The sequence below is a fragment of the Muntiacus reevesi genome, chromosome 2 (assembly GCF_963930625.1).
Source record: "Muntiacus reevesi chromosome 2, mMunRee1.1, whole genome shotgun sequence".
In the NCBI taxonomy this organism is placed as follows: domain Eukaryota; kingdom Metazoa; phylum Chordata; class Mammalia; order Artiodactyla; family Cervidae; genus Muntiacus; species Muntiacus reevesi.
Window position 1 is genome coordinate 25,455,163 of NC_089250.1, and position 24,934 is coordinate 25,480,096.

At 39.1% G+C, this 24,934-nt stretch overlaps 1 protein-coding gene across 1 annotated transcript in view; it reads left to right on the forward strand.

Annotated features, from left to right (window-relative positions):
- Window positions 1-577: 577 nt before the first annotated feature.
- GPR158 (G protein-coupled receptor 158) overlaps window positions 578-24,934 on the forward strand; it is a 294,774-nt gene continuing 270,417 nt past the window's right edge. The window contains exon 1 of the mRNA XM_065919570.1: window positions 578-1,479. Within this exon, the coding sequence (XP_065775642.1) occupies window positions 578-1,479 (902 nt within the window). The remainder of the gene's footprint in view (window positions 1,480-24,934) is intronic.

The following is a 24,934-nucleotide window of genomic DNA, read 5'->3' on the forward strand; positions in this document are numbered from 1 at the left end:
TGCCTAGCCCTCTTGGCTCCGGAGAGACAAACGTCTTAAAAGAAACCCTCGCTCTCTGAGACTCGCCCCTGCGCTCGCGGTGCCGCTCTGCGCGCGCGAGCGCCGCGTCTCCGGGCGAAGCGAACGAGGAGGAGCCAGAGCCAGGAGGCGGGAACGACCTGCCACGGGTGAGATGATGGAGCAGCGTCTTCGGCGGCCGCGGCGGCAGCAGCAGCAGCTCTTGAACACACCTCAATGAGAGCGGCGGTGGAAGGAAAGACGTAAGCAGGCTAACTATAGCTGCCGACTGCGAAAGGGGATGTAACCTGTTCGGTTCAAGGCTGCGAGGTGCGTAATCCTGAGCCGACCCATTGTGGAGCGGGAGCGGCCGGCGTTGCCACAGGTGATTTGATTTCCTGTGACGGTAGCTTAGTCAGCCGGGCATATTTCGGAACATCCCTATTTTAAAGTCCTTTTGGACTGGTTGCCTGCTGGAGAAGGGGGAAGACCCCTAGTAAAAGTCTTACTGCTGACAGACTGACGACTACAATTTAAAAAGTGACTCCTCCCGTTACCTCCTCTCCGCTCTGCGAGGCAGATGGGAGCCATGGCTTACCCCTTCCTCTTCTGCGTTCTGCTCATTCATTTCGGGTTGGGAGCTATTGGCGCCAGCCGCGAACCTCCAAGTCGGCCGGATTCACCTCGAGAGAGGACCCTGAGGGCGAAGCAGCACGCCCAGCAGTCGGCTCGAGCCTCTGCCTCAGACCCCTCTGCTCCCTGGAGCCGCTCCACCGACGGCACCATCTTGGCGCAGAAACTCGCCGAGGAGGTGCCCATGGACGTGGCCTCTTACCTCTACACCGGGGACTCCCACAAGCTGAAACGAGCCAACTGCTCCAGCCGCTACGAGTTGGCGGGCCTGCCGGGGAAGTCGCCGGCCCTAGCCAGTTCCCATCCCTCATTGCACGGGGCGCTGGACACGCTGACACACGCCACCAACTTCCTCAACATGATGCTGCAGAGCAATAAGTCGCGGGAGCAGAACTTGCAGGACGACCTGGAGTGGTACCAAGCGCTGGTGCGGAGCCTCCTAGAGGGTGAGCCCAGCATCTCCCGGGCGGCCATCACCTTCAGCACCGAGTCGCTGTCCGCCCCGGCCCCGCAGGTCTTCCTCCAGGCCACGCGCGAGGAGAGTCGCATCCTGCTCCAGGACCTGTCATCCTCAGCACACCACCTGGCCAACGCCACGCTGGAGACCGAGTGGTTCCACGGCCTCCGGCGCAAGTGGAGGACTCACTTACACCGTCGTGGCTCCAACCAGGGGCCCCGGGGCCTGGGCCACAGCTGGCGACGCAGGGACGGGCTGAGCGGGGACAAGAGCCACGTCAAGTGGTCTCCGCCGTATCTGGAGTGCGAGAACGGCAGTTACAAGCCTGGGTGGTTGGTCACTCTCTCCGCTGCTTTCTACGGGCTGCAGCCTAACCTGGTCCCGGAATTCAGGTAGGGAGGGGAAAAAAGACAAAACCTTCCTTCCGGTTTCGCGGGTGACTGTGAGTGTGGAGAAAGAGCACTTGACTGTGACCCTTACGCCTCCCACCCTCAAAGCCCAGACCCGCGCTGAGGGACACCCCACGCAGCCGCAAATGCTTAGGGATAAGAAGCGCCCCGCGTTTGTCAGCTTCAGATGCTCAGCGAAAGCTTTTCTCTCAAATCAGTTTCCCTGCAAGGAGAGATGCCCTGTTTCTCTCTAACCCTCGGGAGAGCAGGGAGGGAAGTTCCCCGTCAGGGATGATGCACAGAAACCTGGAGGGATCAGGGCATGCTAGCCAGGCGCAGACTGGTGAACATCTAATGAGAGTAGAGAAGGGAGCAGGAAGAGAGTTCGTTTTTTCCTGCAACTTCGGGATAGCCTCCTCCTGCTTCCTCCTACGTGTGCAGTTTGGGGCGTCAGTCTGCTGTTAGTCAGTTACCAGAGCGCATGATGAAAACAGTCAATCCCGCCGGCAGTGCTGTACCCTCAGCAGTGAGTCAGTTTCAGCAGCAAAGCTGTCTCCCAGATCCAGACTTTGCAATTTGCTCTGTGTGCTCCTTCCACTCATCTCCCTCCGTCCCCCAGTCCATCTCCCATTCCCTGGTCCGCTCTTCCTCTTGTTTTCTGTGTTTAGGCACACCTAAGGGTTCTCTGGCTCTTCAGGTGCACACTCTTTATAAATGAACCTGATTGAATTAGCCTAGGAAGGAAGGCATCAGTTCTCATTGAATTCAGTCAGGGAGCTCAGAGACTTAATAGTTCTGTAGTTCCTGCATTTGTGGGAAAATGAGAATGTGCAAATTAGCAGGGGGTAATTTGTGCCCTGGAATGTGCCTGATCTTTGGGGTGAAGAACTTTTAGAAGTAGCCCTTAAGAGAGGACATGAGGAACAGGAAGGAAAAGAATAGAAACTCCAAAGAGGACCTGATAGAGGGCCATAGATTAACTGGGACCCTTCCCCATTCCTAATGGGAAGAAGGTTTTGGGGGTAAAGGCTGCTTCTGTACTTTTTGGGAAACTGGGCAAAAGTGAGGCATCTGTATGAGTTTTAATGCCCTGCTGGCACATAAAAGAATGATAACCTGGTGAAAGATACCAGGGGAAGTACTGGGTGGGTGAACGGGAGAAGTCAGAACACTTATTTGTCTTGGCACTGTCATTTACTGCTGAATGGCCTCAAGAAATCTGCTTAATCTCTCTGCCCTCAGCTACTTATTTATCAAATATGGAAGGTAAACTAGAGATAGATAGTCTCTAGGGAGACACCCAGTTATAAAATTCTGTAGCTGTTAATGCTGGCAACACTCGAGATTACATGAATGAAAAATAACCCCTTTTTTTCTGATATTGTATGACCATATTAAATGTTTTTTTGTTTGTTTCTGTCTTTCAAGGATCTTTTCTTAAACCAGCATAACTCTTTCCTACTTTAAGGATAATCTTATTTCCTCCTAATTTCTGCAGGATCCTATTAGTCAGAGCTAATCCCAGGTTTGAGTATTTGACATATTGCCTGCTCAGAAGAGGAAAGATCAGCAGATGCCATTCACTGCCAAAAAACTGCTTTCAACCTTCACATAAGCCTTTTCAGGGAGTCCCAGCTCCCAGGATTGAAAGATTCATCTATGTGTCCATGTATCTATCTATATTATCCATCCATCCACCCATCTTACTAATATATACTTTATACTAGGCTCTGTGCTCTGTTTTGCATGTATTATCTTGATTAATCCTCACAACAACCCTATGAGTTAGGTTTTATTAGTTTCCTGATTTTACAAAAACAGAACCTGAAGCTTCTTTCCTAAGATCATGCAGCAGTTAAATAGTAGCAGAGGCAGGATTTGAGCTCATTTCATACTTTTAATCACTATGCTAAACTCTGTTTCATGAAGGTGTCCTAGGAGTGCTACGTATAGTGTAGCTGATGCATAAAAATATATGTATTTTCAAGGATCAGATGTGGGACTGGGGATGAGTCCATTTATTCTCAGAACTGTTTCTCATAAGGCTCAGAAAGCATACGTTGTCTAAATGAACTCAGGCCTTTCTGCCAGTCAAGATAAAAGGCTGAGGACACAAGGGGTCTGAGGTCGTGAGGATTCACATGACCTTACCGAGTTTTTGGACTATGTTCAGAAAATAGTTTCTTTCCTCTGGCTGAGGCTCTTTAAGTGCCTTCATAGTCACTGATGGGGTTCTTCAGCCAAGGCACAAAGCCAGGCCATTTAGTGTCTGGCTCTCTACAGAATCTGGCTCCTCCTAGCAGCATGCATGAAGAGCAGAGTAAGTGCTCTCCTGTGAGTACTTTTGCCACATGTCCTGTGCCACTCAGGTACAGCTTATAGAAACTGGAAGAAATCTTGGAGATCAGATGGTCCCTCCTGTTTCATAAAGAAACAGATAAGAAAGGTGAAGGAACTTGTCCAAAAATCACACATCAAGTTTTTAACAACAGCAGAAACAGGATCTAGGCGTTCTTGCCTCTGGTTCACACTATGCTTGCTATATATGTATATGTATGCCTAAAGTATGTATGCCAGAGAGCTTCATATACTTTAGGCATACATATACATATATAGCAAGCATAGTGTGAACCAGAGGGACCTCCCTGGACTTCTGCACACAACTTAGATTGAGGAACATAGTTTACTCTCTGTCACCTTTTAGAACCAAAAATTTATCCCATATAACACAGCTCTTGGTTTAAAAAAATTACAGTATTTCACACATTTGAGAAAATTTCAGTGGACATTTTCTGTCTCTTTATACTAATAAAAGGCACAAGTTTTTGATGCTATTGATGTTTTATCATTTAAGATGTGTATTCTAAAGTTTTATAAGTGAATAATGCCATACAGGTATAGTAATAGGATAAACACCAAATGAATTTTTGGGAGACCATGACTGGGAGCTCTAATCATTATTTTAAATATATTTTGAACCTATAGAGTGTTATTGGGTTGGCCAAACTGTTCATTTGGGGTTTTCCATACAATGTTAACGAACTTTTTGGCCAACCCGATATGCGTAAAATGCCTTCTCTATAGTAACAACAACAAAAAGATCTACTAATAACGCTTTCCTCAAGGAAGAGAAGAGGAGGAGAAACTTTGAAGTTAAGGTTTTCATTTAATTTCAGTTAATATTTCCCCAGGTCTTGCTTTTAAGACTCAAGCATTTAAATTATACATTATTTATAGACAATGTAAATCTGCAACATGAAATTCAAAAGCTCTGTGGAGAACATGGTCAACTACCTTCTTATATTAATGCCTATCACTGTAAAACATCTCTCAGAATAAATTTTATTCCCCTCTGCTTCAGAATGACACAAATTTCTTAAATTTTCAGGTATAGCATAAGACTCACATGGTAAGAGAAGTTTATTGCTCTTCCTTTTCTCTTACCCCCAAAATGACATTAGCTGCTTTACCTAAATGGCTCTTGAGTCTATCGTTATAGGCTTATAGTATCAACACTTAAGTTCTCATCTTCTATCCCAGTAAAAAAAAGAAAAAAAGAAAAAAAAAAGAGTAACAACTTAAGATGTACCCTAGATTGTATTTATTTATCACATAGGTTTGTGATGTCCTTATAGAGTTTTCTTTAAAGTTAAGTCCTTTGGTTTTGTGTAGTAATTTTTCCGTGTGGAATTTAAAGTACTATGGAGTTGGATCCCAAATCTTTGAGATCACAGAAACATTGCCAAGGATGCATATAAGGTACCTAGTGTTGGCTGAATTTAAATTAAGGTAAAAGAAGCTTTGGGAATTAATTCAAACTTGATGAGTTGTAAGGGGTTTTGGAATTCATTTTTTTTTCCCCCTCTTCTCATGGCACAATGGAGGAAACAGACCCAAAGGGCTAAAGGAATTTGTTAAGAGTGGTACAGCTCTTTAAGGGTGAGTTAGAATGAGTGGGAACCAATATATTGAGCATCTACTATGGATCAGATGCTTTATAAATGTCCTACTGCATTTAATTCTTAATATTCTCAGATAGGCTTCCCTGATGGCTCAGAGGTAAAGAGTCCGCTTACCAATGCAGGAGATGCAGGTTCAATCTGTGGCTCAGGAAGATCCCCTGGACAAGGAAATGGTATTTCTGCCTGGGAAATTCCATGGAGAGAGCCACCCTGTTGGGCTACAGTCCATGGAGTTACAAAGAGTTGGACATAACTTAGTGACAACAATATTCTTATAGTTACAACTCCAGAAAAGCTGACCAACTTGCCCAAGGCAGCTAGTTAGTAAATTAAAGAGGTTAAATCAAACTTGGATCTATCTAGCTATGAGACTTGTATTGTCTTTCTACTACCCTAGGCTCCTGATCACCGATTTTGCTTTCAACTTGCTGTTAAAAACATGATATTAACTTGAAATAATTAATATATTTGGCCACAGACATGAGAGACACTTGTTCTTTCTGGCCAATTGTATAATCAAGTATGTTGCATAGAGAGAAGAGTACTAGACCTGAGTGAGACCGTTGCCTCAAGTCCCAGCTTCGTCTCAGACTGGCTGTGTTACCTGTCTGGAAATCAGCTTCTGCACAACTAAGTGCGGAAATAGACTTGATGACATCCGCATACCTCTGTAACTCCGTATCCTGTGAATTTTGAAATTACCTGTCCAATGGGTAATAAGGAGGCCTTGAAAACGGGGTTCATACACATACATGCAGTACCCTGTGGAAATGATGATCGATGGGGGAGTAGCATGCAGAAGAAGAGGACACCAAGTGAATGTTAGATCTGAGTTTTTCCACAATAGTGTGGAAATGCTATTTGAACACTGTTGTCACTGAGTCACTGACTCCTGAGAGGTTACTTTACTTTTTCTCCTTCACAAACATATGCTCACACAGCTTCATCAGAGATTCTGGTACAGATCTCCGCTTGGAACAAAAGAGGGCAAGAGAAAACACCATCTTGTGTGGCCTATCCTGCCTCTTTTGTGGGTTCTGGTAGTGGTGAAGCGGGTTACCTACAGAACAGCACAGAGATGTCTACTTGAGTAGTAGATCAAAGAGTTTTTAGATGGACTTCTGTTATTAAGGTTTTGAGTTTCAGTCTTTAAACTGTAAATAGTGAAGTGTATCTCCTTTGGGATTCTGTGAAGACTAAATGAAGAACTGTCATCCCACAGGAGTTCAGTAAACATTTTGTACCATAGCTTCTGTCTTCCTAAATACTGTCCTCAGCTGAACACTTTCTTATTTTAGGTGTATTAAACTCACATGATTTATAGTAACTTATAATTATATAATGGTTTAGTTTCATTCCTAATTATTGTGAAGGCTTGTAATTACAGTGGATCATGGTGGAAATACTGACCTTGGAGACAGGAGATGTTGGCTCCAGGAAAGGACCACATCCTTGACTATTGCATTACCAAGGGCAGCAGCTGTCTTTTCTTTTTTTAATTTTTATTGTAGTTGATTTACAATGTTGTGTTAGTGTACAGCAAAGTGAACCAGTTATACACATACATACATCCAGTCTCTCTTCGCTTCTTTCCCCATATATACCATTACTGAGTACTGAGTGAGCTCCCTGTGCTATACTGTAGGTCCTTATTAGTTATCATCAGTTGCCTTTCTAATTTATTCTTCTTCTGTAAATTAAATGGGGCTGTACTTGGTGACTCGTTGGGTTCCTTATAATCTAGAGATCTACGATTATGTATATAAATTAAATATGTCACTCTAACGCTTGAAGTTTTGATTGTAATACTGAAACCAGTCATTGTATGCATATTTAAATGCAGATCATGTTCACCTATGTTCAGTGTTTGACTTTATCATGGTGATTTGCTAATAGGATATTTAAAGAAAGCCCTCTCATTGTACACTGCATTAAATATATATATGTTAAGGGAAATGAGAATTCCATTCAAAATAAGAATAAATATGATCTGAGTTTCTAGATGTTGAAAAAGCCCTTGAAATTTACTTAAAGTCAATAAGAAGCTGTTGCACAGATTTCTAAACCAAGGGCCTCAGTATATGGGGATAATTTCTCTCCAAATAATCAATGTTGAGGCATCCTGAAGCTCTTTACTTACTTTTAAAAACAACCTGTGTTTGATTTTCCCTTTGTAGTTGGTGTTAAAACTTCAAAGATTAGGGCCTTGTTTGTTTTCTCTCTTCAGTTCTGGATTGATGTTCACAGAGTTATTTAAACACAATTACTAAAATCAGTTCAGTTCAGTACAGTCACTCAGTCGTGTCCGACTCTTTGCAACCCTATACACTACAGCACGCCAGGCTTCCCTGTCCATCACCAACTCCCAAAGCTTGCTCAAACTCATGTCCCTTGTGTCGGTGATGCCATCCAACTTCATCCTCTGTTGTCCCCTTCTCTCGCCTTCAATCTTTCCCAGCACCAGGGTCTTTTCAAATGAGTCAGTTCTTTGCATCAGTTAGTATTGGAGAAACTCCAAAGTATTGGAGTTTCTGCTTCAGCATTAGTCCTTCCAATGAATATTCAGGACTAATTTCCTTTAGGATGGACTGGTTGGATCTCCTTGCAGACCAAGGGACTCTCAAGAGTCTTCTTCAACACCACAGTTCAAAAGCATCAATTCTTCTGTGCTCAGCTTTCCTTATAGTCCAACTCTCACACTCATACATGACTACTAGAAAAACCATACCTTTGACTAGATGGACCTTTGTTGGCAAAGTGATGTCTCTGCTTTTTAATATGCTGTCCAGATTGGTCATAACTTTCCTTCCAAGGAGCAAGCGTCTTTTAGTTTCATGGCTGCAGTCACCATCTGCAGTGATTTTGGAGTTCCCAAAAATAAAGTCTGTCACTGTTTCCATTGTTTCCCCATTTATCTGCCATGAAGTGATGGGACCAGATGCCATGATCTTAGTTTTCTGAATGCTGAGGTTTAAGCCAACTTTTTCACTTTCCTCTTTCACTTTCATCAAGAGGCTCTTCAGTTCTTTGCTTTCTGCCATAAGGGTGGTGTCATCTGCATATCTGAGGTTATTGATATTTCTCCTGGCAATCTTAATTCCAGCTTGTGCTTCATCCAGCCCAGCATTTCACATGATGTACTCTGCACAGAAGTTAAATAAGCAAGGTGACAATATACAACCTTGATGTACTCCTTTCCTGATTTGGAACCAGTCTGTTGTTCCATGTCCAGTTCTAACTGTTGCTTCTTGACTGGCATACAAATTTCTCAAGAGGCAGGTCAAGTGGTCTGGTATTCCCTTCTTTTGAAGAATTTTCCACAGTTTGTTGTGATCCACACAGTCAAAGGTTTTGGTGTAGTCCATAAAGCAAAAGTAGATGTTTTTCTGGAACTCTCTTGCTTTTTCAATGATCCAGCAGATGTTGGCAATTTGATCTCTGGTTCCTCTGCCTTTTCTAAATCCAGCTTGAATATCTGGAAGTTCATGGTTCACGTAGTGATGAAGCCTGGCTTGGAAAATTTTGAGCATTACTTTGCTAGCGTGTGAGATGAGTGCAATTGTGTGGTAGTTTGAACATTCTTTGGCATTGCCTTTCTTTGGGATTGACATGAAAACTGACCTTTTCCAGTCCTGTGGCCACTGCTAAGATTTCCAGATTTGCTGGCATATTGAGTGCAGCACTTTCACAGCATCATCTTTTAGGATTTGAAAGAGCTCAACTGGAATTCCATTACCTCCACTAGCTTTGTTCATAGTGATGCTTCCTAAGGCCCACTTGACTTTGCATTCCAGGATGTCTGGCTCTAGGTGAGTGATCACACAATCATGGTTATCTTGGTCATGGAGATCTTTTTGTACAGTTCTTCTGTGTATTCTTGCCACCTCTTCTTAATATCTTCTGCTTCTGTTAGGTTCATACCATTTCTGTCCTTTATTGTGCTCATCTTTGCATGAAGTGTTCCCTTGGTATCTCTAATTTTCTTGAAGAGATCTCTAGTCTTTCCCATTCTATTGTTTTCCTCTATTTCTTTGCATTGATTGCTGACAAAGGTTTTCTTAATTTCTCCTTGTGTTCTCTGGAACTCTGCATTCAAAGAGGTATATCTTTTCTTTTCTCCTTTGCCTTTCACTTCTCTTCTTTTCTCAGCTATTTGTAAACCTCCTAAAACAACCATTTTGCCATTTTGCATTTCTTTTTCTTGGGGATGGTCTTGATCCCTGCCACCTGTACAATGTCATGAACCTCTAACCATAGTTCTTCAGGCACTCTATCAGATCTAATCCCTTGAATCTCTTTGTCACTTCCATTGTATAATCGTAAGGGATTTTGTTTAGGTCATACCTGAATGGTCTATTGATTTTCCCTACTTTCTTCAATTTCAGTCTCAATTTGGAAATAAGGAGTTCATGATCTGAGCCACAGTTAGCCCTTGATTTTGTTTTTGCTGACTGTATAGAGCTTCTCCATCTTTGGCTGCAAAGAATATAATCAGTCTGATTTCGGTATTGACCATCTGGTGATGTCCATGTGTAGAGTCTTCTCTTGTGTTTTTGGAAGAGGGTGTTTGCTATGACCAGTGCAATCTCTTGTCAAAACTCTGTTAGCTTTTGACTGGCTTCATTTTGTACTCTAAGGCCAAGTTTGCCTGTTACTCCAGGTATGTTTTTTCTTCCTTCCTACTTTTGCATTCCAGTGCCCTATAATGAAGAGGGCATCTTTTTTGGGTGTTAGTTCTAGAAGGTCTTGTAGGTCTTCACAGAACTATTCAACTTCAGCTTCTTCAGCATTATTGGTCAGGGCATAGACTTTGATTACTGTGCTATTGAATGGTTTGCCCTGGAAACAAATAGAGATTATTCTGTCATTTTTGAGATTGCATCCAAGTCCTGCATTTCAGACTCTTTTGTAGATTATGATAGCTACTCCATTTCTTCTAAGGGATTCTTGCCCACAGTAGTAGAAATAATGATCATCTGAGTTAAATTCACCTATTGCAGTCCATTTTAGTTCACTGATTCCTAAAATGTCAATGTTCACTCTTGCTATCTCCTGTTTGACCACTTCCAATTTGCCTTGATTCATGGACCTAACATTCCAGGTTCCTATGCAATATTGCTCTTTACAGCATTGGACTTTACTTCCATCACCAGTCACATCCACAGCTGGGTGCTCGTTTTGCTTTGGCTCTGTCTCTTCATTCTTTCTGGAGTTATTTCTCCACTGATCTCCAGTGGCATATTGGGCACCTAACTGACCTGGGGAGTTCATCTTTCAGTGTCATACCTTTTTGCCTTTCATACTGTTCATGGGGTTCTCAAGGCAAGAATACTGAAGTGGTTTGCCATTCCCTTCTCCAGTGAACCACATTTTGTCAGAACTCTCCACCACGACCCATCCATCTTGGGCAACCCTACATGGCATGGCTCATAGTTTCACTGAGCTGGACAAGGCTGTGGTCCTATTCCTCTGCCATTTAGTAATCACAATTACTAAAATAATACATTGGAATTATGATAGCTTTGGCAGCCTGATGGCCACTATGTGCAAACGGGCAGTTCACTGATCTTGGGGCTATGCTTGGGAGACTGTGCAGCTAATAGCATCATTAGGCCCTTGCCCAGCACAGCTATGGCATATACATTGGCTTGTTTTGCTGATCTTTTAGCCTTCAATCTTATTTTTCAGCTTTTAGCAAGAATCCTTTTCTAGGTGTAATTTCTACTTTGACTGGGCAGTTACTCATCTGGGCAGTCTTTCTTCCTAACACTTGACCAATGAAAAGATTTAGGTGGACAGGCTGTTCTATAAAATACCTCCTTAGTTTAGGAAAAATTAATGTTCTTGACCAAAGACCAAAAGTCTTTCTCAGGTACCCCCTTGCCCAGCCCACCCCATTTTCTACAACACTAAACTTAATATAGGAACCATGACTGACCAAAGGATGTTACACTGCCTCAAAGCAATCACAGGGTTCATTTAGTTTTATTACCTTCATTATAGGTAGAATTTAGAGAAAACAGAGATTAGCTTAATTGTGCTTTGACCCCAAGATCATTTTCCCCCAAAATTCCTATTTCCTTTTAATTAAAGAAGGCAGTCTCTATCACAGTTAATTGATACTTATAATTAATCGATATCCAGTTAATTTTTATTATAATATCTGTTATAACTTTACCCCATTTATATCTAGAAGTCTTGTTCAATTAGCAAAGTTCCCAGTTTGCTTAAAACCTAAAAGGGAACTTAGAATTCTGTAAGATTTTAGTTTACTTTCTTACCCTAGTTTTCTCACCATTTATGTGTTTTATCTATTGTGTATATGCCTTTTTGCATTATTGTGGAAAGATTTCTTAAGCTAACACAACACATGGCTTTTCTCTCAGAAGGAGGAAAAGGAACTGTAGCATAATGTATTTTTGTCAAGTCTAAGATGTACCTTTTCCACATTCTGATGTCACTCAAATTGAGATGTGTCTTATTATTGAGGGCATGGGCATGTCATTTTCCATTTAAAGAAACTTTCTTTTAGTGGTACAGAATGTAATAATGCATCTTACGATTAATGGCATCTTATATTTGATGAACTTGGATATTAGAAAATGGGAAATTAAACTCCATGGTGTCTCCAACTACAAAGTTCCCTTATTATCTATAAGTTATTAAGATGCAGCAAAATATGCCTATGAAGAAACAAAAAAAACCTAGACCTTACTTCTGCATATCAATTAGATTGCTATTTGTCTTCATAATTTTGTTAAACAAGACAAGCTATACTAAAACATGTAATATATGTGAAATATACAAAACAAGGGGCCAGAAGCTGCAGAAACTTTTATTTTCAGAATAGGTGTGGTAAGGATTATCAAAATCTTTCCTACACCATTTGGCAAAGTATTTCACTCATACTGTGGGGAAATGCCTAGGACAGCGAGAATAAAAAGCCACTTGTAAACTGAGAATAGATCTGTCTTTCCATTCTAAAGTGCTTAGAAGTTTCAGGGTGGAAAGAAAAACTTTGTGGTGTAGCCATATAACCAGCTTGGTTAAAGAGATTTAAATGGAATTATGGAGGTGTGTGTTTTTTCTCTTCCTGTTCTAATCAGTTGCATAGAATGGAATGTAGAATTTGGCTTTCCCCCTCTCTGAAGCATTAGACCACTATGTAGAGCATGGTTTCTCAGCCTCAGAACTACTGACACCTGGGGCCAGATAATCCTTCGTTGTAGGGGTTGTCTTGTTCAGCTGTATCCCGACTCTACCCACAAGATGCCAGTAGCAACCTCCCTGCCCAGTGTGACAATCAAAAATGTCTACAAACATTGCCAAGTCTTACGCTAAGGGGTAAAAATGCCTCTGGCTGAAAGTTGTTGGTGTAGAGAGAACACATATAAAAATGCTATTTTATGGCTACCCTTACTTCAGGAGTTCTATATGTATTTGTGTGTATCTGTGCATGTATGAGTTTGTCAGATCACATTTCTATTTGCTTGGAACATAACATCATTGCATATATAGAAAATGGTATGACTAAGACATGGAAAATTTTGATGAATCAATGGAGTATTAATTTATATTTAAATATCATTAAGGCTCAAAAAGAACATCTGGCCAAATTATCTGCAGATTTTGTTTCTAAGCATGGTTTTGCTACTTATATAGTTAAATGTCTTATGCTTGAGATTTCTCATTAAAAGATGCATTTTGAAAAGAAAATACGTGTGTGTGTGTATGTGTATGAATCTGGGGGGACCGAGAGAGAGAGAAAAAGTAGGGGATGGAGAGGAGTGGGGACATTGAACAAATGGAGATGAAGGAAACGATGAAAAACAATTAACAATCTATGATGCTGTGAAACAGTGTTTTACTTTATCATGAAGCTCTGTTTATAACAGAGCACTTTCACAGTTCTGATAAAATTGAATTATTCTTTTCTAGCAAGTAGTGAGAAATCAAATTCCAGAAGATTTAATCATTATAAAGAAAGGTTGATTGTGCTTGCATTTCAGAGCTTTATCTCAAGAAGTCAAAGCTATAATCGGGCTGATGCAGAGCTTATACCATTAAAAGAATATTAATAGCTTACAATATATATATTTTAAATGCTCTGTTTTTTTTTTTTTTTAAATGATTTTTTTGTTTGGTTTCTGGCTGCATTGCATGGTTTGCAGAATCTTAGTGCTCCGATCAGGGAGTGAATCCAGGCACTCTGCAGTGGAAGCTTGGAGCCCTAAAACTGGACCACCAAGGAATTCCCTAAAATGCTCTTTTCTGCTTTAACTTTACTGATTCAACTAAAGTTGAATTTGAAATTATTATAAATGAAATTTCCTAGAATAATAAGTGACATATAGGCATTATATAAGATGGTAACATGTTTAAAGATGCAGTTTTTAACATTATTAATGTCTAGACCTGATGCTGGGAAACACTGAGGGCAGGAGAAGGGGGTGACAGAGGATGAAGTGTGGATGACATCACATCCATGATTCAAAGGACATGTGTTTGAGCAAACTCCGAGAGATAGCGAAGGACAGGGAAGTCAGACCTGTTGCAAAGAACTGGACACAACTTAGCGACTGACCACCACCACCACCTAGAATCTTATCAAAAGAGACCTTAAAAAATAACAATGACCACATGATACAAAAGAATGTTTAGGCTTCACTGTGCAAAGTACTGTAGCACAAACTGATGCATGGCTACTTCCTCCTGTGGTATCAATAAACGTGTAATACATGTGAGTGGCAGGGGCAAGGAATGAGCAGATGGCAGCTGTATATTATGCTGATTACAGAGAAATGACAATGAATGATGTGAATGTTAAGAGATGAGTCCAAGGCTCATGGAAAGAAAGATGAACATTATTATTTTTCTGGATAAGGCAAAATTTTGAGAAAGTTGTTTCAGGTACTGACCTAAAAATTAGTTTTGTGGGAAGGCTCTCATAATACAGCCCTCTGAAAGTTATTTAGAAATCTGTCTTTTCACTTTTTTGAGAAAGAGGCAAATAACAACTGGAGCATTCTTTAAGGGAACAATGCTTTAGTAAACATCTTGGGAAAGCTCCTTTTTGAATAATTAGACTTAGAGAAGTAAAAAGGATTTTGTTGCTTAGTTGCTAAGTCGTGTCTAACTCTTCTGTGACCCTATGGACTGGAGCCCACCAGGTTCCTCTGTCTATGGGATTTCCCAGGCAAGAATACCGGAGTGGGTTGCCATTCCTTTCTCCAAGGGATCTTCCTGACCCAGGGATCGAATCTGTCTCCTGCATTGAAGGAGAATTCTTTACCACTGAGCCATCTGAAAAGTTCCAAAAAGGATTTTAGAGATCACGTAGTCTGACTTATTTTTACTTTTACACATGAGGATATTGAAGCCCAAGAAAGTGGTGACAATCACTTGTGTTAGCTGTGGCTGCAGTGAACTTGGAGTTTAGTTAACAGGCACAGACAAAAAGACTCTGAGTCCTCAAGTAAATGCTAACTTCCATCCATTATTCACTGATTCCAAACTTGGCTGGTTATCATGATCACTTGAAAAGTCTGATAATACCTTCCCAGGCCCTTCCCAAACCCTGTGCAGGAGATAAATCTATATCAAAAACAAAATCCTCATAATTCAGAATCAGATGGTACTTAAACACAAACTTGCGAAAATGTAAACAGAATTTGATAAGGTTGAAGCATATAATTCCTTTTATATGATTTTAAGAATAAGAACTGAAAGTTGTAAATGCTTAGCAACTTTAGTTTTAGTGGTTCACAAAACCTGGCTGCTGACTATGCTGGTGATACCTGAAGCTTTCCAATATTGTGAATGATAGTCCTGGGAGGAGTAGGATGACTAGCAGGTCATGAAGGCAGGGAGATGACAGGTACTGAGCACGAGGCTGTACCCTGGCTCTCCGTCACTTTCTTGTGAGTTATTCTTTCTTTTCTCACCTTTAAAACAGGGACTATCATGAGAGCAGCAGCTGCCTCTTATTGTAATTTGTCTCTTTATGTAAACTTTCTATTTCCCCAAATAGTTCTACTGGTCTTTCAAATGTAAGGACCATAATTCATAACTTCCCAAATTCACTACCATTTGAAAGTGCCTTGCATATTTCAGGAAGTACGGAATAGTGTCTAAGAAAAACAGTTTTAGGATTATAAGCCTATATTTGAATCTATCAGCTTCTACTTTCACCTACTTTTTGGCCAAGTTATTTAACTCCTCTGACTCAGTATCTTTATCTGCAAAGAGTACAGAGTACTCTTTGTAAAGAGTAAACAATCAAAAAAAAAAAAAAAGAGTAAACTATCTAGTGAATGTAAAGAGCTTAGCATAATGTGTAGAATGTGTTATTAAAAAATAAAGTATATAACATGCACCTGGCTAAGAGTATAGGTATTGAGGATGTAATAGTGGAACAGACAGATAAAAATCCATGTACCTGGGAATTTTTTTGCTTAGGGTGGGCGGACATAGATGACAAGCAAGATAAATGTAAGTCTTGATAGAAACAAATGCTGTAAGAAAATAAATAAGATAATGTGGTAAAGAATGGCTGAGAGATAAGGTGGGTTACAGTAAATAGGATTGTCAGGGAGGATCTCTGTGAAGACTCTGAGTTAAGAAATGAGGGATGAGTAGGAGACACTCATGAAACAAGCTTAGGTAATCATGCTTGAGACAGGGAACAGCAAGAACAAAGGCCTTGAGACTGGAATGAGTTTCAGAAGTTCTAAAAGCAGAAAGAAAGTCAGTGCTGCTGAAATGCAGTGAGAGGGAGTCTGACACAGAAAATGAGAGCGAGGGATGTAGAAGGTGCTCAATAAATGGTTAAAATAGAGAAACATGTTAAGGGCTTTAAAAACTTCTAGCCCTGCAGTGATATGTAGATTGTCAATGTATTGTCATTTGCTTCACTTTCCATTTTTCTTTCCTCCTTTTTTCAGTATTGGACCTCCTGTCCAGTGCCTCCCTTAGCTCTGGGAGCTTGGACTTTCCAACTTCTCTGATAGGATTTCAACCAAAGAATAAGCTATCTATAGTTGTTCCATTCTTGACTGTGAATGAATAAATGGAAATAACTGACCAGCAATGGAGGCTGAAGAATGAAAATCCAGAACTTCTTGTAAAAACCAGCTGGCTGCTTTTCCTGCTCCCTGACTTAAAATTGTACAGTGAGACCCTCTCTAAACACAGACAGCAGGAGAACTCAGGGGCAAAGCTTTTTTTTCTTTTTCCTTCACCAGCATGCCTCAGAAGACATCTTGTGGGTCCCCCCCTCTCTCGAGCTGGTGGCTGGCAGGTCTTGTTATTTGGTGTTTCCTGACTTACTTCATTATCTTTTATTTTTGTTGCTGTTGCTTGGTCCTACGTTGTGTCCAACTCCTTGCGACCCCACGGACTGCAGCATGTCAGGCTCTTCTGTCCTTCATTATCTCCTGGAGTTTGCTGGGATTCATGTCCGTTGAGTCGGTGTTGCTATCTAACCATTTCACCCTCTGCTGCCACCTTCTTCTTTTTTTTTTTTTTTTTAATATTATTTTATTAGTTGGAGGCCAATCACTTTACAACATTTCAGTGGGTTTTGTCATACATTGACATGAATCAGCCATATAGTTACATGTATTCCCCATCCCGATCCCCCCTCCCACCTCCCTCCCCACCCGACTCCTCAGGGTCCTCCCAGTGCACCAGGCCCGAGCACTTGACTCATGCATCCCACCTGGGCTGGTGGTCCGTTTCACCATAGATAATATACATGCTGTTCTTTCAAAACATCCCACCCTCACGTTCTCCCCCAGAGTTCAAAAGTCTGTTCTGTATTTCTGTGTCTCTTTTTCTGTTTTGCATATAGGGTTATCGCCACCATCTATCTAAATTCCGTATATATGTGTTAGTATACTGTAATGTTCTTTATCTTTCTGACTTACTTCACTCTGTATAATGGGCTCCAGTTTCATCCATCTCATTAGAACTGATTCAAATGAATTCTTTTTAACGGCTGAGTAATATTCCATGGTGTATATGTACCACAGCTTCCTTATCCATTCATCTGCTGATGGGCCAAAGAACTAAACAGACATTTCTCCAAAGAAGACATACAGATGGCTAACAAACACATGAAAAGATGCTCAACATCACTCATCATCAGAGAAATGCAAATCAAAACCACAATGAGGTACCATTACACGCCAGTCAGGATGGCTGCTATCCAAAAGTCTACAAGCAATAAATGCTGGAGAGGGTGTGGAGAAAAGGGAACCCTCTTACACTGTTGGTGGGAATGCAAACTAGTACAGCCACTATGGAAAACAGTGTGGAGATTTCTTAAAAAACTGGAAATAGAACTGCCATATGACCCAGCAATACCACTTCTGGGCATACACACTGAGGAATCCAGATCTGAAAGAGACACGTGCACCCCAATGTTCATCACCTTCTTCTTTTGCCTTCAATCTTATCCAGCATCAGGGTCTTTTCCAATGAGCTGGCTCTTTGCATCAGGTGGCCAAAGTAACGGAGCTTCTCCATCAGTCCTTCCAATGAATATTCAGGGTTGATTTCCTTTAGGATTGACTGGGTTTATCTCCTTGCAGTCCAAGGGGTGCTCAAGAGTCTTCTCCAGAACAACAACTTGAAAGCATCAGTTCTTCTGTGCTTAATTAGCCTTCTTTATGGTCCAACTCTCACATTCATACATGACTACAGGAAAAACTGTAGCTTTGACTTTATGGACCTTTGTCAGCAAAGTGATGTCTCTGCTTTTTAATACGCTGTCTAGGTTTGTCATAGTTTTCCTTCCAAGGAGCGTGTGACTTTTAATTTCATGGCTGCAGTAACCATCCACAGTGATTTTGGAGCCCAAGAAAATAAAATTTGTTACTTCTTCCACTTTTCCCCTTCTATTTGCCATGTAGTAATGGGACCAGATGCCATGACCTTCATTTTTTGAAGGTTGAGTTTTTAAGCCAGTATTTTCACTCTCTTCTTTCACCATCATCAAGAGGCTCTTTAGTTCCTCTGCACCTTCTGCCATTTGAGTGGTATCATCTGTATATCTGAGGTTGTTGATACTTCTCCTGACAATCTTGATTCCAGCTTGTGATTCATCAAGCCTGGCATTTCACATGATGTACTCTGCATATTAGTTAAAAAAGCAGGGTGACAATATTGTCTTATATGTCAGTATTGTCTTTTATGGTGAGGGTTAAGATGTCAGGTCAGGGGCTGCCTCAGAAACTGCCAGTGAGAGGCACAATATAGAGAAGTAGGATTGGAAAAGCCAGAGGAGACAGCATAAACATTTGGACACAAATTTGAGGGAGGAAGTCTTTGCATCATAGGAAAGGACGTAGAGGTAGAAGTGCATCTCTAATGAAGAGCACTATCAGTGGAAAACTGGGATTATGAATTTTGGGAAATAAAATCATCATTAGCTTTTCTGATATGACAAATGTGGGATTCAGCTTCTTTGTATTGCATTTTCTTCTTAGTGTACTCTGTTGTTTTATGAATTATATTTAAAATTTTTCCTTGATTATTTTGATTTTTCTATCCATAAAGTTTAAAAAGTATTTTCTATTGTTTTTTTTTACCCTCTTGATCCTAATACAACATTTTTAGATAATTCAAGATGATTACATTTTCAGTCTGTCACAGCAGTAAAAACAAACAAAAAAACAAAACATGCTTTGTCCATCAATGGCTTCTGAGAGTTGAACTGTGAATATACGAATCTATGCCATTTTTAGAATGTTCCAGTTTCAAGGACCAATGGATTCTCTCTCCCTTTTTTAGATCAGTTGTGCAAAATCATGTTATCTTTGGTGTGGGCACATATGCATGGAAACTTTTCACCTATTTTCTTTCCATGTAGTTGCCAAAGCTCTCCTTTTCATGTTAAAGAAACAAAAAGAAGTCCTATGCTTTCTTACTTCTAAGATCATCCAACTGAACCAATCATTGTTAAAGAAAATTTACATTGCTTTTGTTACAATGTTGAAGACATTCTTCTTGGAGTCCCATAATTTGTACCGATTGCTTTCAGCCTACAGAATAACTACCATGGGAATACTTTCAAATTATTGAAATTTTGGATTCAACTATGTGTTGGATGCTAGTCCTCTTATTTCAAGAATTCTTTTCTTCCCACCCCTTACCGTCCAATTTCAAATACTTTTTCAGAAAGAATCAGTGTAAGATAAAATTTCTAAGTCTTCCCGTGTCTCAAAGTGTCTTTGTCTTCATGCATGATTGATAGTCTGAATATAGAATTATAGGTTCAAAGTCATTTTGCTCTCAGAATTTTAAAGATATGGTTATATTGTTTTTAGCATTCATTGTTGCTGGTGAAAAACTTGATGTTAACCTGATTTATTGTATCTTTGTAAGTAACCTTTTTTTCTCCTCATGGAAACTTTTAATATCTTCTCTTTTTCCTCAGGGTTCTGAATATTCATGATGATGTGTTTAGATGTGATTCTTTTTACACCAACCTCACCACTTAGTTGGCCCTACTAGACTTTTCCACTCACTAATTTTCTTTTGTAATGGCTTAAAACTACTTTCTGCTATCCATTTTCTCTTTCCGGAACTTCTATAGTTAGGTATTCATCTTTTTTTTACTTTCACTTTCATTCACCTTTCTGGATTGATCCCTATATTTCTTTACTTTTCTCTCATCTTTCATCTCTTTTTAACTTTACATTCTAGAAGTCTTTTTTTTAACCTTTTGGAAAAATTAGTTTTCATTTGACTTTCCATGAACTCTTACTTTCCATGAACTCTTTCTTGTTCTGATTGTTTCTTTTATCATAATTGTATGTTCATTTTCTTAACTCTCTTTGAGAATATTAATTAAAATATCTATTGATTATATTCTGTTCTGTGAACTACTGCTATTTGTTACAGGTTCAGTTATTTTGCTTGTTCATACCAGTTCTTCTCTTTTATACTACCAATTCATCTCAAATATGATCCTGGCAGTCATAGTTTTATGACCAAGGGACTAGGTTAACATACATAGGTAGATGGCATGGATTCCTGTGGCAGGTGTATAGGCCGAGTTCCTCAGTATACCTCCCCTTGACTGTCAGTCTTTCAACATTTACTTTTAGATGCCTGGGAAGGAAGCACACAGTCTCTGGGTCACTGCAGATCTTTACTCTGGGAAAATTAATAACCATTTAAAAGTTTTAGTTCTTTCTAGGCATTTCTTTCAAGCTCTTTGTAGAACAGATCTTTGTTTTCAGCTTGAGAATAAGTGCCATCACTGCACACAAGGAGAGGATGTGCCTCCTTGAAATCCTTCATCACCTTGATATTTGCTTCATTTTCTACTTTCACTCTTGAAACCTATTGACTTTGGTTATTAAAACCTTTATGGAAATCCTGCTTAAAGAGCAGTTTCTGCCTCTGTTCCAGCCTTCTCCTGAGCATGTCCTGGTCTTGGCTGCCACCACTCCAGCTGATCATCAGCAGGATCCCAGAGAATTATGTCAAATCTTTGGTCAACTACTTCTTCTCATTCCATCTTGTATTTATTTACTGCCATTACCATTGGATGTGGAGGGATGAGGTAGAGAAACATGCTCAATTCACCAACATGAATAAGAACTCAAACTTAGGTCTTCTGATTGCTTCTATTACTTTTATACCTAAAGATATGGACATCATATTCAGTTCTTTTGCTTATTTGGTTTGTGTCTTAGGTATACTATTTCACCTCTTTGTGTCCCAAATTTCTCAACCATTATTTAGGGAGAATGATAATGACCATATATAGTTGTAATATAAATTAGGGAGAATAGTATCAGTCATATAACAAGTTCAATGAGGATGTTTTAAGTGTGTATAAGTAATATCTGATACACAATAAGCACCCAATAAATAATAACTAAAAACACATGATTCAAAGCATACAAGTAAGCCCTATACATAGTTCATAGTTGGGTATCTAACCACCAAAGTACTTTATTTAAATTTGAATGGGAATATTTTAAATGTACTTTGTAGGTTTACTCAGTTATTATTTCTAAATCAAAAGAATTGGTACATGCTATCTTTCTCTGAAAAAGTACTGTGAATGGCTGGCTTGTACCTTCTGTATAAAATTATAAAATATTTTTATAAAATAGTAGGATCTTGAAAAAAGTAATTTAGAATAAAAAACTACACATTATCAGATGGACAATTTGATTTAAAGAGCTATATGAGTAAGAACCAACAGAAAAAAGAAATTTAATGACTTAAAAAATTACTAACAAAAAAGGACATTTTCACTTAGGTAGTGTAACCAAGCACTAACATAAATGACTTGTTTAATGAGGTCACCAGGAAACTCAAGGTATAACATTGTTACTATATATTTTAAGATAGATTAGTGTTCACATTATATCTTTATTTTCTCTGACAGAATATACTTTGTTCTTAATTTTCCTTCCCTAGCAATTAAAAAAAGTGTCTTTGGATATATTATATAACTTTTCTGAACTCTATTTTCCTCATCTATAAATGAATAAAAATATTCGCTCTTTTATAGAATTGTTATTTGAATAAAATGGGTCAATTCAGGTGATCTCTTTGTACTGGTTTTCTTGACAAGGGAGTTTCCACCCCATTTAGAAATGGTCATATTCAAAGAAGTCATATAAGGAAGACTGGATGTGTTTGAAAAATAAACTGTCCTTTGTCACTTAAAATTGAAACAGAATGTATCTCAAAATTATTCCAGTAAAGGAAAATCGTAAAATAAGACATTAGTCAGTTACTTTTGGGAAAGCAGCAAACTCAAAATCTATTTTTCAGGAAGACAATTATCTATTATCAAACTCTTAAACCCTAGCACTTTTAAGATGTGTGCTGAACTTAACTTTGAAAAAGGGTCATCTTCAAGAGCTCCAAAATACAAAGACTGTATACATGTGGGTGAAAAACTGACATTCTGATTGACCTTACTTCATTTTATATTTATTGGTTCTTTCTCTTTTTTTAAAACCAAACTTATTTTCTCCACAAAAAAAATATATGAATCTTCCCAAAGAAGGTGTGACCTGATTACCAAAAAGCCTTCCAAGAACAAGAAGCCAGACAGATGGAAGACATTTGTCACTATGTAAAGTTTTGGCAAGCTTCTCTGGACATGTCAGCTGCAAAGTAATGTGGGGGAGGAGAACATTTTCTTGCTTTGAGACAGACTGTCGTCAAGTTCTTCAAGATACTCTAGAGGTGATCAGACTGTGTTCTTGATTCTCCTGTACTTCTTGTAGTGATGGGTTTGAGTTAAATGATTAGAGATGTTTGTGTGGGCATTTCTGATGATGAGAAGCCCCAAATGAGGAAGTTACCCAAAGATGATTGAAAGATTAATCTAAAGTCTTCTACAGTTATATGGAAACAGGAAGGAAATTGCTCTTTGTCCCCTTTAAAAGTCTCTTTTCCTTGACCCTACCCCATTAGCAATGAACCTGTGACATGTGCTCTTCTGTTCATGTACTATTTATGCACAAGTCATTTTACGTAGATGATTGCTGTATTTCTCATTATTTTGCTTACTTTTTATTTATACAATTCCGTTTTAAAAATCTCTTCCTGCTGCTATGTATACAACCAGTCTATTTCCCTACTGCTGCCTTGTACTCTATTGCTGCATAGTATGTAGAAATTGTCCAGTTCCAGGGATGGACAGATTGTTCTTTGGTTCCTTGTCATTACAATGACATTGTGGTAAGCTTATATGCTCCATTAAGGACCTGTGTGAGAATTTCCTTGAGAGATAAACAGAAGTGCAGGATTTCTGGGTCACAAGGAAGGGTAAATGTAATTTTACAAAATATTGCAAGATTGCTCAATAGACAAGCTGCATCAGTCTACATGCCCACTAGCAAGGCATAAGGGCTCCTATAGCCTCATATTCCTGCCAGTATTTGGCATTATACAGCTTTCTAAGTTTTTGCTAGTTTAATGAATATAAAGTGACATCTCACTATTGTTTTAGTTTGCATTTCTCTGATTACTGATTAGCTTAAGCATCATTTCATGTGCTTGTAAACCTGTTGGGCTTGCTCTTTATTGAACTGCTTGTTATTATAGCCTTTGCCCATTTTCTATTGTGATTTCTATATTTTTGTTATATTTCAAGAGAGTCTAGATATTATTTCCTTGTCAACTTTAGACAGTGCAATATTGCCCAATCTGTTATCTTTCAGGTAACTTTGACCATAATACTTCCCCCTGAGTTATTTTAACATTTTTGATGTTATTTACTTACTCAAAATTTTACCTTACAGTTTATGCTTCTGGGTTTTATTTACGAGGTCTTTCAATGCCTTGCCTCAAAATTATTCTCTTATAATTAACTAATACTTTAAAGTTTTACTTTTTACAGTTGGATCTTTAACACTGAGAGTTCACCTTTGCAAATGGTATTTGGTAGGGATTCAGTTATTTTTATCTATTTAGTGAGCCAAGTTTCCACCCCATCAGCCTTTATAATACATACAAGTATTATGTGCATATATATACATATGCACATTTATAATACATTTATAGTACATACAAGTCTTATGTGCATATGTATGTCTCTGAGTTCTCTGTTTCACTGCTTCCCCTGTGTGTTTTCCGTCCCTAGTCAGTACTATTATATTTTATTTCCATGGTTGGGTAATACATCTCAATATTTGCTTTGGCAAAGCCTAAAGCCTCCCTCTTTCCCCTTTTCACAGCTTCTATTTTTCTACTTAAAAAAAGCTGTCAAGTTTCTAAAAAAAAAAACTATATAGAATTCTGATTGGTTCTGCATAAAATGTATAGCTCCATTTGATGAGAATTGACATTTTTAATACAGTAAATTATTCTCTGAGAGCTTGTGATGTCTTTTCATTATTCAGATAATCTATTTTGGCCTTCATTAGAGTTTCAAAATTTCTCTATAGAAGTTTTGTGTATTCTTGATTAAGTTAACTACTAACATAATGGATTCTGTCCTATTTTAAATGGAATATTTTCAGTTATAACTTTTTGCTGGAAATTGTTGGTGCATATATAGATTTTTGAACACTGATCTGGTATCTACCAACTTTGCTGAACTTTCTTCTTGTTCTCATATTTGTCTGTTGATTTTACTGCTAAATAAAGGATCATATCATCTACAAATACTGACAGTTTACTCTTTTTTCTTCAGATCTTTACATCTCATTTTTTCCCCTAGAAATCTTGAATTAGTTGTGACTTTCATTAACTATGTTAAACAGCATCAGTGATAACAAACATTTTTGATTTCAAGAGAACATCTTAAAAGAAAATGTTTTTCCTTCAAAGTATAGAGTTGATAGAGGCAAATTTTACTAAGTTAAGCATTTCCTTCAATTTCTAGTATACCACTAAAAAACTTACAGCTGCTGGAACTTTTAACTGTTATCTTTCAGGTAACTTTTAGAAAATAATTAGTGTTGCTGTTGTTTAGTCACTCAGTTGTGTCCGACTCTTTGCGACTCCATGGA